Source organism: Osmia lignaria, chromosome 16 (genome assembly GCF_051020975.1).
Source record: "Osmia lignaria lignaria isolate PbOS001 chromosome 16, iyOsmLign1, whole genome shotgun sequence".
NCBI lineage: Eukaryota > Metazoa > Arthropoda > Insecta > Hymenoptera > Megachilidae > Osmia > Osmia lignaria.
Genome location: NC_135047.1, coordinates 1,869,561 through 1,884,522, shown reverse-complemented (window position 1 = coordinate 1,884,522; position 14,962 = coordinate 1,869,561). Strand labels below are relative to the sequence as shown.

The window sequence follows — 14,962 nt, the reverse complement described above, 5'->3', positions numbered from 1 at the left end:
TTCGCGCTTCTCTAGTACGCATCTTCGCCCTGATTGGCGATACTTCCAAACGAAGTGGAAAGCGATTAGCAGAGAGCTCGCTGCGTTCCCCCACCATCTTCCAACCTGCACGTCGCAGTTATGGACTCTGGTGAACTGCGGTATATATTCGTAATTAAAATTGTTGGAATATTAAATACCTTTATAGGTATTAGTTACTACTTAAGTTTTACATATTGTATGAAAAACATACTACTTTGACTTTACATTATTTGCTAATAAAAACTAATTTTATGTTTACAAATAATTTAAAACTTATCTAGTAATTCAGGGATAACGAAAAACGTTCTAGAGAAAAGGTATGATTCTTGTCTTTAGATTTTCACGATGACCGACGAGCGGCAACTATTTGTTTATATTTTGTATATTGCAAATAAGATTGTATAAAGTATAAAAATTTAAAAGAAAAAATTCGTGACGAAAACAGTATGTTGAATGTGACTGGTTGAAGTTTCATTCAAATCTTAGTTTAACACACCGATGGAAATATACATATATCCTTTAGCGGTTATTCAAACTCATTGTCGTTTTTATTAATTGTTGACAAAACATGAATAATATGTACCTGTTATTCATATCTTAAATAATTGTTGAAATTATGTGTTTTTAATGATTTTGGTCATTTGACATCTTTCTTATGGTGGGATCTTTGAAATCTTCCGAATATAACCAAGGTGTAATTTCAAAAAGATGAAACGTTTAAAAAGTGAATTGATTAATGCTACAATTGAATCATATTTGAAACGACGTCATTATCAGGCAGGTTACGTCCTTATTTTTATTCAACACATTTCATTGTAATTAAAATAAAATATATAAATATGACATAACCTTTATTTAACTTTTAAATATTATTTACAGACTAGCGACGTTTTCTGCAGAGGCAATCAGGTACATTGCCGAACCAGTGATGAGATGACTTTGAATGCTACTGCTGCTTGTGCTACATCTCAAGATAACTCTATTATTTTCAGTGCCATTAGCATCGATGTTGCTGCTGCAGATCAAGCGTATCAACGGTATATCTACTAATTCTTGTTATATTTCTTTACTGTTACTGTAACATAATGTATATTGTTACTTCCACTAATTTGTTTTTTGGAAATGATGTGTTTTTCCAGATTAAAGATGTGGGTAAATATTATACTCGATGATAAGTTGAAAATGGAATTAAAAGGGCTTTTATACCCTATATTTTGTCACTTGTATCTAGAGATGCTACATGCTGGTAACAGACAAGCAGCAATTCAGTTTTTGAAATCTCATCAAAATGAATTCATTAGTGAAACAGAAAAAGACTTCTTAGAAGAATTATCCAGTGTATTTTCAGTGCAGGATATTGAGTTGAGACCTTTGGTAAATTCATTTAGAACTAGGAAGTACAAAGTGGATATGTCAGATGTTGCTCATTTATGTCTTCAACAATTTCTTTCAAAACACGGACACATTATATTAATGCAGGTAATAAGGAAGAGTTAACATTGTTACACAAGCGCATAAATGTCTTAATTTAGGTTCATAACATAAAATTTTCTTTTGTTCAGATTATAAACACACATGTGACAATAATTAAGAAAATGGAAGTACTTGAAACGGATACAGACGGATGTGATGAAACGAGTTCGCGTTGTGAAACCGGAATTAATGGATATGTAGAGCAACCATCAGGTACTGGAGCCGACCGTGAAATGAGAGAATTGCAAGAAGCAATAAGATTAATACGAAATAATGCGCATCAACCACTACGAATATTTGCAGTGAATAACGCTATTGAAAAGTAATTTGAAAATAAATTATATGTAGTAAAAAATTGGGGAATGATAGGAATTATATGAAACATTTATCTTTACAGTGCAAGTAGTGGTGTAATCCCACCAAGTATGGATAAATTAGCAGTAGGATTTAGTACTACAGAAATTAGATTATGGGGTATAAATGAAACAGTATTAATTAAGCCAAAGTACGAAGAACCTTCCTTTTCGTTTGCTTCCGATAGTCCATTTTTAGATAAATATTATGAAACAACTGACGGAACGTAAGTTTTTATAATCTTGTAAATAACTTTTAAAGATAAATAACAGGTAGAATATAAGATTGTATATTTCAAGGACTGAAGGAGGGGCAGTGATACTTAGAGGACATACCGATATTGTTCACGATTTAAGGTTTATTCCAGAATCAGAAATTTTACTTTCCGTATCTAGTGATAAGGATATGAGGGCATGGAGACTTAACGATTACACATGCGCTGCAATTTATAGGTATATCCATATAAATTTTATCTCAATACTGTTTAATGTAAAACTATTATCATTCAGAAATTTTGTTACAGTGGTCACAATTATCCTATATGGTGCATGGACATTAGTGTATTCAATCTGTATGTAGCAACAGGTTCTCACGACAGAACTGCGAAATTATGGTCTTTAGATAGAATATTTCCATTGCGTATATTTGCTGGTCACTTTTTAGATATAAATGTATGTATTGTAACAGAAATAAACATATTATGCACTTTTGAACATACAGATACTTAAGGAAGATATTTTACATATTTCTTTGAGATCTTCTAATGATATCTATTTTCTAATTATTTTTTGATTTCATATAGTTTCATAACGTGTTTTCTCATAGTGTGTAAAATTTCATCCAAACGCGAGATATTTGGCAACTGGATCGGCCGATAAGACCGTGAGGTTGTGGGATAAAGACGATGGAAATTTATTAAGGGTATATATTGGGCCACAGTCGACAATTTACAGTTTAGCTTTTAGTCCAGATGGAAAGTATTTGGCAGCTGCTGGTATGATAATTTGCCTTAATGTTCAGTTAACATGAGTAACATAATGATGTAATACTGATTATAGCTTTATTTCTTTAGGCGATGACAAATCTATTTTTGTTTGGGATTTGGCGACTAACGCATTGTTAACTGAGCTTAAAGGCCACGAAGATACAGTTATGAATTTAGATTGGAGTTTTGATGGACAGTATATTGCTAGTGGAAGTCTGGATGGCACTATTCGTTTATGGCCTACGCATGACCACATTAAGACTGTTAATAGGTAATTCTTACATTTATAACTTCGACATGCCATTAATATGGAATTGTATTTAAATGTTATTACTTTGTTTTTCAGTAACTCATCAAATCTAGTACCTGAAACAGAATCACCACAAATATACTCAACCTACTGCTCAAGTATTCTTTCATTACGTTATTATAATAAAAATAATTCGCTCGTTTGTATCGGGACAGTGGATAATTTGTAATATATAAAAAATAAAAGATTAAACGCGATATATTTATAAATCAGATTGTTTATTATAGCATGTTTTGGTAAATAACATTACACTTGGATGAACTATTTAATACTGTAACACCATAACAAAGAAACACTAATTTTCCACTTCTCCTATTGAAACTTTACAGTGTATTACAAAGTTAGGACAGTCTGCCACATACATCAACACGAAGTAATCTGTCTTGCATAATATCCAAGAACGAAGACCAACAGGGACCATAACATTAGCCCCCATGTTTCAAAATTCCTAGGTAATAGTTCGCCCATCTGTATGCTGAAACAGGAAGTTTAACAAGTATTAAAGACCCTTTTGTAACTTTTATATTTACATAGTTGATCAAACTAATTACCATAACGTTAATTGTTCTTCAACAGTTTTGGTCATATCGGATTCTACGAATGAATTCTGTTTATTAATCATTCGATCTTCAGCCTCTACATCAGTAATAATGTTACAATTGATGGTATCGGTGATATCGCTTTGGTCATTTCTTAAAAGATTATTATTCTCTTCCGCAGAATTTCTCCTTGACTCGGTTTGTTCGGAAATGTCTCGTAATTCAGCAACACTGTTTGAACTGCTGCAATTCAGAATAAATTTATTTATTCTTCATTTCATTCTAAGTATATCTTTCGTTATAAAGTCGATTTAAAAAAAATACTACAAACTCTGTTCGATTTAATTTTTCACTCTCCCAGCTTTGCGTTTCAGAGCATAACGATGGTCTTCTTAAGGTCATTCTTCCGGAAACCGAATTGCGTTGCCGTGGACCTTCCTGAATACAAGACGAGTCAAAAATAACGCATTAATATTTAAACCATTCCTTTGAATAAAAGTTTTTGAGAGAAAAAGAATGGATGAATAAAAGATATTGCCTTTGTCATATCTTGCGAAGATAGTGGTCGCGAAATTGTTGCAATGCTTGCTCTTCTTCTAGCTATCTGTAAACAAACATAATCAAGAAGAAGTTATTGCTATCTGTATGCATTTCCTGATATATTATGTTAATATTTGAACCATTGTTCTGTTATTAAATGGTACTCCGTTCCTGTATCTTATTTTGGGTAGATCATCACCAACTTCTCCTGAATTTTCTTCTATTACAATATTATTCTTCAACAAGATTCTCCTAAAAAATATTACATATTAACAGGTTTTATTTCATTTTCTTTTTCAGTATTACAACAGAAGACATTGCAAACTTGTACTTATGCAAAATCTTACTTGGTCTCCATAATTTCTGCAGCCAGATTTTCGCATCTGGTGCGCAGTATCTGAAGATACTTATCAGCTATAAAAACTGCTCTAGAGATTCTGTGCTCTTGGTACACTGCCCCAAGTGTCTCAGCAGCACAAGATACCCCATGAGCGCATCGTGCAACTGTGTCTAACCGACGACGGACCTTTTCAACCCTGTCTATCGAGTCCCTATCTGTACATAGTGGCGATAGTTCCTGTGATCAGAAATCAATAATCAATATCGATCAAGTGATTGTTAATAGAAGAAAAATGAATATACATGCCTGTATATTTTCTTGCATCTTCTGTATCTCATCCGTGAAATTTCTTTCGGATTGATCCCGTTGACGAAGCGACAGTGCCATTCTTCGATGCAAGGTGATCCTATCAGTACTAAGCCCTATCGAAAACGCGATATATTTAAGCTGTAATTAAGAAAGATCCACGTTTAAAATTCAAGCTTTGTATGAAAGAAAATAACGTGCTACATTTCCTGTAACTTACTTCAAGCTCGTTTTCCGACAAACTTTCCCTGGAAATAGAATAAGGAATTTTAATAATTGAAATTTTCATTTGATCCTAATTAATGTGTTTACCTGTACAGACTGTCGACGTCTTTCAAGTTGGACAATCCCATTATCCGTAACCTGCCGTCGGTGAAACTTGGAAAAGCCGGAAATTCTTCTTTCTCATCGAACAATTCTTCCCTGATGCATTTGCAGTGTCGTCTTGCACGGTGATACCGTTCGCTGTCGCCCTCGGACAAGGATCTCCTTATAGCGAAGAATCTCTGGCGTCGAAAGGAATGCACGAAATTTGAGGGGATAATTTTTTCTTAAATACACAGTATATCATCGGTATTCGGTCTCTATAAATATCTCATTACGCGATCTAAAAGAAAACGAAAGCAAAATTTTCCCCGATGCCTTCCAATGCTTTATGTCCAATTTTCCGATGGTATATATATATATTCTGGACGGTTTCTTCGAGCTTTCAGAGAAAATATTATTTTTCCTATCGGACGGAATAGATCGCCAGATGTAGTCGAAGGCGTGTGGCACGGTAACGATTCAAGGTACGTATAACATTTAGAATGTCTGACAATATTGGAAGGTTTGCATCGCAAACACCAATACATTTATCATTTTCTTTTTTCTTAGATAAGATTAACTTTAGAAGAGGAAACTGTTAATATGCAAGCCCGAGCATCGACTGTCACGGATCAAAGTATGTTCAACGAGCATCAGTGGAATTGAGATTTCATAACTAATCACTGGACTACCACTTGCACAAATCAAGATTAATCTAAAAGAAGAGGATTACGGCCTTGGTATAGAAAATATAAAAATAAAGCTTCCAATCGATCCAATATTTTGTTTGAAAAATTCATTAGTGATTAATGCTATATTGAAATTAAAAAATTGGATTAATTAGAGGTATACAAATTGCTATAACAAAACTGTAACACTTTTCTTTTTGATTTTGATTCATTTTAAGGATAGATATGATGTATTTGAAGGATTACCAACTTGTCGCTTCGCTCGTTTCGTGTCAATCTCTTCAAGATCCTCCGTTTTCTCGGTATTCCGATCATCGATCGAATCCGGTTCCCCTGTGGGTTCACCAATTGAAAAACACGCCGAGGTGTGCGAGAGGATGCTGCTCTTCTTCGATCTCGATCCCTCGTTTTTGTCATCGTTTCGCGTGGAGGCCGCTTGCATGCTGCTTCTTCCTCCGATCGAATCGTCCTCGCTATCCGAACCGTTCGAGCTATCCTCGTGACTCGACATTTCGGCATCGACTGATGTATATTTTCCGAGACGACCAGCACTCGACGCGTTCACAAACGAGCGGGGATATTCCGAATCTTTGATCTTAACCAGATCTGCGAACCATAGGATAGATCTCCAACAAATATACATTTTATTGTATTTTTAGGTTTTTACAAACTCTGTGCTTCGACGAATTTACCGGTGTTGCTCCAGCGAGGCCGGGCTGGATGCGTTTCCGGTGGATTTTCAAGGACAGGATTGATCGCCGAGGAGATTCGCTCATCGTTATCTTGTTTCTTCTTCGATTGGACATCGGTCGAAGGAGGACAATCGGAAGAATCGATCGCGACACTATCAACGGTGCTCTGGTGAGAACAAAATTATTATTAAGAGGAGAAAAAAAGGAAATTATTTTTAACTCTTAACGGTCCAACGATCGTGGCTAATTATAAAACTCTAGGAGAATGATGAATGTGGGCTATTACTTAATAAGTCATCGCTAGGAATGATTATAGAAATTGGAACGAAACTTAGATTTATAGTTTGATATTTCGGGTAAATTCCTTAAATTTGAGAGGACACACGAGGTGATTCATTTATTAAAATGTATCGCACAGAATTTCATCTTTACTAGATGATTCAATTTCTGGAATCATTCCATGAGATTTCTTCTTCATCGTCTACGGAGTACCTTTAAGGAAAATATTTTCGATGCAGCAAACGTTTCAAACGAAAACAATTTGTTTCATTACCATATCAAAGTTCCGAATTTATTATGAAAATAAGGTCTCGACGAAAATATACAGGGTGTTCGACAACAGGTGGGAGATTTTTTAAGGGGTGATTCTAGGGATCAAAATAAGACGAAAATGAAAAATGTCGAAATATTGTTTGCGGCTTTGTATTTCAGTAATTAACGTTTAAAAATTCGAGGGAAAATCGCCTTAAACGTTAATTACTGGAATACAAAGCCGCAAACGCTATTTCATTATTCTTGATTTTCTTCTTATTTTGATCCCTAGAATCACCCCTTAAAAAACCTCCCACCTGTTGTCGAGCACCCTGTATATAATCAAGATACTTATATCAGGAAGACCGTTAAGAGTTATCAGAAAAAATGAAGTGTCACTTGTACAGCTTACTTTAGATTTGCGATTTCCATTATTATTCAATTTATGTTTCCCGATCGCAGTTTCGGTTATTACATTATAATTATTGACGATCGTGCCTTCCCTGACTTGGGGTAGTTTAAACAACGTCGACGATGCGGATGGCGTAGAAATTTCATTGTTATTCGAACATTTTTCACTAAGTCGATCAGGTGAAGAATTACTCAAACCTTTATCACTGTCCATTAATGAACGACAATTATCGATGAAAGCTTTCTTGTAAGAACTTGTTTGAGTGATTTCATTGTTCTCCGAGTCTTGGCTCCTCTCGATCCGAACGGAGGGGCTGCTGGATGTTCGCCGAAATTCGATCGTTTCTTTTTCTTTATCCTGATCGATCGGTGCGATCAAATCGAACGATCGATAAAATACCGAGAGTTTTCGTTTAGGAATTTTCGCTAGATCGTTACCATTAGAAGGGTAATTAGTCACTTTCAAATAAGCTGATGGCTTCTTCTCACTACCCGCTGCCTTTGTAGACTCATCCATTTGAGAATTCTCCTCCGGCGGTGGTTATTCAAATTCTGGTAATAAAGAAATTTCTTCTCTTCAATTTTTATCTATCGCAATTGTCAAACGATTAGAATTAGGAGATGTTAGACTCGAACGCGCGAATTGGACTTGGACTAATCCTTAATTAGAACGTCTTTGACGCGAAACGACCGGATGAAGGATTATAATTCTGTTTCACGATCGTCATTCGAATCCGATTTACGAGCTGTGCAAGTTCACGATTACACCCACGCGAAAGCTGTAACACGGTTAACGTTTTTTGCTGTTAAAGAAGATTATTACGTAACCCGTATCAATGCCAACGACATAATGTACCGACCCGTTTCAAATGAACCAGAACGTTTTAATTAATCGATGGTAGACAAGTTTTTCCTCGACTAGATAAACAATCTGCATACATTACCGAGAGCCGTTAATTAGAACTACCAGCAATGTACCCAATTTAGCGCGACGATCATATCATTGAAGCAATAAATTGCCCTGTCCTTGCTTCGGATAGTAAACGTTAACGTAACATTAAAACATCCAACACACGTCTCGGAAGTTCTACGCGTTAATTCGTTAAGACGGTAACGAACCATCCGATGAGTCTTAATTACAACGTCAAACATGCATTTGCTTCTATAAACAATGGTAATTTCTAAGCGAGATTTCTTCGCAGTTCTTCTAACTCTGGCTGGACAGATTTTCTTGGAATCTTCTATGTAAAACAACGACTTCCTTCGCTAAAACTGATATTCAAATTTGAATATTCTCAAAGAAGGATTTTCAAGGAAAGTTTTACATCGATTCCATGGTCTACTTTTGACCGTCACGTTAAAATAGAAATCTCATCCAATTATCAGTAAGGATGATTAAATATTTCTAAGTTTTCGCGGCTGTGAAGTTCGCGTGCTTGCCATTTAACTTGCTTACCGACACACTGGAAATACATTAACCCTTTAGCGCGATACCTTACATTATTGTTATAGCAAAAGTGTTATTCCATATTCTCATTCGCTTGTTAATGATTTGATTCCATTAACGCGTTGACCGTCACAGTAGAAAGGGATACGTGTAGTCAGACACATTTCTATTTAATCTCTCAGTACTCTACTTTGCGTACTCTACTTAGTAGCACGCATCGCAGTCTATGCAATTTCAACGACGTACAGAATTCTCTTTCTGAAATTACTGTATCTCTATTAAACAATGCTCTGAATAAAATCCAATACACTATATTTCGGCAACTCGATCAAGGCCTACGATCGTGTTACTTTCACTTCAACCTTTCTTAACAGCAAAACGAGGTATTCTTTTTTTTCTAAAAATCTAATCACTCGAGAAATCGAACGTTTCCGATAGATTGTATTTCGATGGAAAGAAAATCAATTATTCTTACCTATCATCCTTTTCGCAATGACGGTCTCGCGTACTCTTAAACGCATCGTTATCCTTATCAATGGAGTTGGAGGTGCGGTAATCAATCGCGTTTCGCACGTTCGATTTCGATTATTATTTTCGATTCTGAAGGAAATTGCACGGACAGCAAAGAAGCTGTAAAATGAGAAAGAAGCAACGGAATACGACTGGCACGAACGCCGCGGGCAGACTGAATGCGAACGCGTGTAAAACTGCTCTCTTTCTCGCTCTCGTTCTCGTACCTCTCTCTTCCTCGTTTTTTAACCGATCTCTGTCTGTTCTTCTTTCCTTTATTTATTTATTTTTTTCTTTATCTTTGTTTTCCTTCTGTTTCGCGATTCCTGCGAGTTTCAACCGCGAGTGAAATATTTTTGCCGAAACGAAATGTACTCGGGATGTATACGAGCATGCATATGTTAAGCGCACGCTTAGAGATTCACCGGGAATCGTAAAACGTTAGCCGTTCCGGAAAGTAAAAGGATCGGTTGAAAAATAATAAATTGGCAGGAATTTTCTCGTTCTTGATACGAGTCGTATGATTTTCAATACATCTCGAGGGAACTTAGTTATTTTTATTCGGTTGCATCTTAAGGGAGATATTTAGGCCAATGTCGTCTACCGATGAAGCCTGGAATTCTATTTTTATGGGAAAACCCTGAGATGAATTATCGTAAAATTTGGCGAGTTTAACGACCAATGTTTTTCTTCTCGATATAAATTCAAGCCATTAAAAAACAATGAAATATTTTTAAAGATCGAGTAGGTGGCCAAGTAAACAGGATTCTATGGAAAAATCATTTTTATAAAATACAAAAGAAACTTCGAACAGGAAGGAAATATTGGTAAAATCTTTTTACAGACTTGCTTTTTGTTACAGAAATAAATACTTATCGTTCACGGTCATCCGACGATGACCCGACTTCCATTCTGTTCGATGGCTTTCCATTTTTTTCCTTTTTCAAACAGATTTAACAAAATATACAGCACCGAATTTTTTCCTCATTCTCATAAAACATCTAAAATCTATAATGATTTGTATAATTAGATAAGCGAGGCTCTTGAACTTCAATTGAAAATGCTTATTATACTATACTTTGTTCAATATTGATTCATCGATCGCATCGAATACTGTTGAAACGTCGATCGAATGCCTATGAAATAATAATATTTAGTTTAATGATTACGTCAACGGCTATTATAAGAGCCTTGTAATTTTCTCTAACATAACATTATGTAAGAATTTCATTCAGACAGAGATTAACCGCTGTCTAATTTGACGTTGATTCTCTGTCAATTATCTTAATTAATAGTAGAGCAGGAGTCAGGATGGAATTAATGTCAATTACTAATTACTATCATTCTTTTGTGCATACAAAATTCATCGCGATTCTGATTCGAACATACACGTGCCTAAGATATTAAATATAAAATTCATTCAATATTATTTAAAATTTACATAAAATTGACTATATCTCAATCTAAACTATACTTACATCAATTTTCAGATTGATTTCACATTTCTTACAAGATTGAGAATATAACGCATCAAAGGGTTAATAAGATAGTATGCAGAATATAGATACCGGACGGTACCATTTTACGTGGAGTTAATATTTTTTCCCCTTTTGCTTTTGTCTTCTCAACAAAGAGATTATTTCTGAAACTAAACTATACTTATATCAATTTTCAAATTGATTTCACATTTCTTACAAAATTGAGAATATAACGCATCAAAGGGTTAATAAGATAGTATGCAGAATATAGATACCGGACGGTACCATTTTACGTGGAGTTAATATTTTTTTCCCTTTTGCTTTTGTCTCGTCTTCTCAACAAAAAGATTATTTCTCAAACTAAACTATACTTATATCAATTTTCAAATTGATTTCATATTTCTTATAAGATTGAGAATATAACGCGTCAAAGAGTTAATAAGATAGTATGCAGAGTATAGATACCGGACGGTACCATCTTTCGTCGAGTTAATATTTTTTTTCCCTTTTGCTTTTGTCTCGTCTTCTCAACAGAGAGATTATAAGCGACGAGAGTGAATCTTTCTACAGTTCTTTCCCTTCTATCTGATTGGTCGCATCATTCTAGCTTGTTGACCACCAGTTTAGTCTTGAACTGCACGCCACGCGGATTGCTTTATACCGCCCGCCTGTTTTCCTTACTCTGTTCGCCTCAAATTCGTCGTCACTTTGAGATGTGCAACGGTCTTTTATCATTCATCCTCGTCAAATTCTCCATCGTTCTCATAGTGTCCGCGATGGAGGAAGACCTGTACGGTAAATAACTTGCTCTTCGTAGAATAATCAATCCCCATCGAGATTCTGGACCCTCCAGTTTTATCCGAATCGACGATGGAAACGTTGCCCGCACATTTTTCCAACTTTTATTCGGGGACCTTGTTTTCGCGAGACGACACGCGGAATTACGATTGTTTTGCGTGTGTCGCGTTTCATCCGCGAGTAACATCTCCTTACTGCGAATTCGTTATTCCGCGAGCAGGATAAAATACGTATAATATACGTGAGTGACGTCATACGTTTATCATAGCGATGAATTTCAGTTTCTTCCACGAACAATCTTGTTCGCAGAAAACGAGGCTCCAATTTGATTTTCTTTTTCTCCCTCCTCTTTTGGTGCAAACACCGTTTGTTGAAGTGTAACGCGTCTCTTTCTTATTGTTCCTGCAGAAGGCAGCCAGTGCACGTTGGAAAATGGTAACCCAGGTGTGTGCAAAAGATTGCCCGATTGTTCGGCCAGAATGGCAGAAGTGGAGCTAGGGAGGAGGACCTCGGATTCATCGGGGAGATGCGGTTTCGAGGATTTCACAGAGATCGTTTGTTGCCCCGTAAATATCACCGATAAAATAGCCCGTCGTCCAGCCGACGTTGGTACGTCATTTTTTTCTGTATAAATCAAAGATGCGTCGTTCGATCGTTGATTGCATCTCTGAATCATTATCTCTGCATAATCAATATCCCAAAGGCGGATCTACTCGAAGGATATATTTCTTTCTTATTCGAAGTTGATTACGGAAGTTTCGTATCCTCCGGCTATTTTTAAAGGAGCCGAAGATTAAAACGCTTGTAACGTGAAAGTTTACAGTTATTTATGACATAATTGTCTTGCCGTGTTAAAAAAGAATCACGCGCGTTCGAGAAATTATGATTGTACGTGTGTAAACAGCTGATTGGAGTCTGGCGATCGTCGTTATTAGCTGATCGTAAGGAAATTTATTTTAAACTCTTTCGCAGATCCTTTTTTTGTAATTTTAATACGAGGTATGGAAAACGTTCTTATTATTTTTAGGATAATTTCATATCATAACAATACATAATATTTTAATAAATTTAAATAAAATCAAAGCAGGAAATATTTTTTGATAATGTATGATAATGTCATGATAAAAACTGCTCAGATTTGCATGAGCGAATTTAAAGTCCAAATGGTTGACCTTTCTTTTGGTATGTAGAACGTTTAAATATAAGGCACGCCTACGTTTTAATAATAAAAAAATACATGTCCTTTCGAGTTGTTTTCCTGACGATCGTTTAAAAGCTATCAATCATGTCGATGCATATCCTTCAAGTAGACTCGCGTCATGTTTATTTATCAAAGGAGATCTGCGAGTTTATTTTATTGCTTTCTGCACCGATGCAACTTTCAGCCTGCCAACAATACGACATTAATATAACGATAGACAACAAGAAGCCAGACGATTTGTCTTTTCATATATTTGGAGGTATCCAAGCCCAGTCTGGCGAGTTTCCATATATGGTAGCTCTTGGATACGAGAACGATGATCTGGAAGAAGATCCGTCACCCATCAAATATAGTTGCGGAGGTAGTTTAATATCCTCTCAACACGTGCTTACAGCTGCACATTGCGTTAACAATGTGAACGAAAAAGTACCTGTCGAAGTAGGTTTCATTATGATACATTTACTTTACTGTAATTTTTCCAGTGGTCCACCTATCAAGGATCAATTTTCATAAATAAATTAACACAAGCATATTATTCCAGATACGACTGGGAAACGAAGACATAAAAAGCTCAGCTTCAAACGTGCAACGTATCCCCATCAGTGATATAATATCCCATCCAGAATACAAACGCAGTATGAATTATAACGACGTGGCTATTTTGAAGTTGAAGACCAGGGTACAACTTTCGAATACGGTTAAACCTATCTGTCTCGAAACCAGATCCTTAAATTCCATGAGTATAACTTCGAGGACACCTTTGGTGGTGATCGGATGGGGAGCTACAAGTTTCCATACCGAGAATTCTGTTAAACTGATGAGAACTCCTAGTCTAAGGTATCGTGGTTAAAAGTTTCAATAATATTTTTAATACGCTACATTTTCTTTTGTTTTTATGTTACAGCCTCGTGGACAGAGAAGAATGCGCCGAACAGTATACAGGATTCCTGAAATTACCTCGTGGCATTGACGAGAATTTGATCTGCGCTATGGATCCTAATAGTACCAGAAGAGCGGACGCTTGTCAAGGTGACAGCGGAGGGCCTTTATTAATGTTAACCGAGACAGGGGACAGTGTGATAGGAATCACTGCTTTTGGACAAAGTTGTGGTAGTTCAGTTCCAGGTGTTTATACTGCGATACACTCTTACCTGGATTGGATCGAAGAGCACGTATGGTTGAGCAGCGAACCGAAATCTGTTACCAAAACAAAGATTACTTATATCGCTGTATGAGCGACGAATACTGACGTGAAAATGATTTCATTCGTTTCAATATAATACTCGATATAGTCTCGTTAGATTTCAATTGTCTGGTAAGGATGGAGAGAAAACGAGATGGCAGTAAACATTAACAAAACCCTTTTTTATTTATTCACATTCTGTACAAATGTATTTTACATAATGTCGATAATATCTATCGTGCCAAATTAAATATCGGGCGGCAATGTGATTTTTTTTTGTTTTTAGAACAGGATACAATTAATAGGAGCGTGGACTGTGTTAATTTGTTAACTTTTAATTGAAGCATTCTTAATTAACAGAAATAATAAAAAGCGTGAGTGTTCAGAGTTAACTGATTTTATAATACTTTCTGCTTTTATATTGAAAATAAACATTTTATGTTTGAAACTTATAAATGGTACAAGGGTCTTTTAGATGTACCGTTTGAATTATAATATTCATTTCTTTTTAAGACGCCCGAGCGCGAAGAGGTAAACCAGCACCAAAATTGAAAAGCAATTTCAAGCGATTTAAGTTTATAGTGTAACTTTGCCACTTTTTTCCTCGTCAAAACAACGAGAATAACCATAGACCATTGTACACATACAGGGCGATCGGCTACTGATGGGCATTCTTTGAAAGGGTTGTAACTGGGGTGATTTTGAACAACTTTTTCTTTTACCAAAAAGTTATTCAGAATCACCCCAGCTATCATCCTCTCAATGGATGCCCATCTGTAATCGAACACCTTGTATACATACGTTTTATATCTCCCACGGAGATAATTAATTAAATCTAAACATCAAAA

At 35.8% G+C, this 14,962-nt stretch overlaps 3 protein-coding genes across 7 annotated transcripts; 2 read left to right on the top strand and 1 right to left on the bottom strand.

The window, feature by feature from the left end:
* Window positions 1-8: 8 nt before the first annotated feature.
* wda (will decrease acetylation) lies at window positions 9-3,419 on the top strand. Of its 3 annotated transcripts, none has more exons than XM_034317707.2 (10): window positions 9-338; window positions 901-1,058; window positions 1,161-1,500; window positions 1,584-1,816; window positions 1,892-2,074; window positions 2,148-2,300; window positions 2,372-2,519; window positions 2,674-2,842; window positions 2,921-3,104; window positions 3,180-3,419. In XM_034317707.2, exons 2-10 carry the CDS (start codon window positions 955-957, stop codon window positions 3,310-3,312), a joined length of 1,647 nt encoding a protein of 548 aa, XP_034173598.2. In that variant the 5' UTR covers window positions 9-338; window positions 901-954; the 3' UTR covers window positions 3,313-3,419. The 3 variants fall into 3 exon arrangements, with proteins under 3 accessions (XP_034173598.2, XP_034173595.2, XP_034173596.2); XM_034317704.2 differs by lacking the exon at window positions 9-338 and adding an exon at window positions 345-798; XM_034317705.2 differs by lacking the exon at window positions 9-338 and adding an exon at window positions 345-802.
* A 60-nt stretch (window positions 3,420-3,479) lies between these two features.
* LOC117601212 (uncharacterized) lies at window positions 3,480-9,834 on the bottom strand. The gene is made up of 13 exons (XM_034317700.2): window positions 9,420-9,834; window positions 7,499-8,049; window positions 6,556-6,721; window positions 6,114-6,469; window positions 5,181-5,374; window positions 5,089-5,116; window positions 4,869-5,009; window positions 4,570-4,799; window positions 4,363-4,474; window positions 4,221-4,286; window positions 4,014-4,120; window positions 3,695-3,925; window positions 3,480-3,618 (listed from the first exon to the last, which is right to left on the bottom strand). The coding sequence occupies exons 2-13, from the start codon at window positions 8,012-8,014 to the stop codon at window positions 3,507-3,509; spliced, it is 2,259 nt and encodes a 752-aa protein (XP_034173591.1). The 5' UTR covers window positions 8,015-8,049; window positions 9,420-9,834; the 3' UTR covers window positions 3,480-3,506.
* LOC117601215 (serine protease snk) lies at window positions 6,585-14,788 on the top strand. 3 transcript variants are annotated; one of them, XR_004580619.2, is made up of 6 exons: window positions 11,496-11,727; window positions 12,139-12,339; window positions 13,116-13,369; window positions 13,473-13,768; window positions 13,836-14,488; window positions 14,628-14,788. XR_004580619.2 is itself a non-coding variant. In XM_034317711.2 (5 exons), the coding sequence occupies exons 2-5, from the start codon at window positions 12,210-12,212 to the stop codon at window positions 14,164-14,166; spliced, it is 1,011 nt and encodes a 336-aa protein (XP_034173602.2). In that variant the 5' UTR covers window positions 6,585-6,724; window positions 12,139-12,209; the 3' UTR covers window positions 14,167-14,626. The 3 variants fall into 3 exon arrangements, 2 of the variants coding, with proteins under 2 accessions (XP_034173602.2, XP_034173601.2); XM_034317711.2 differs by lacking the exons at window positions 11,496-11,727; window positions 14,628-14,788 and adding an exon at window positions 6,585-6,724 and having other exon boundaries at window positions 13,836-14,626; XM_034317710.2 differs by lacking the exon at window positions 14,628-14,788 and having other exon boundaries at window positions 13,836-14,626.
* Window positions 14,789-14,962: the final 174 nt, after the last annotated feature.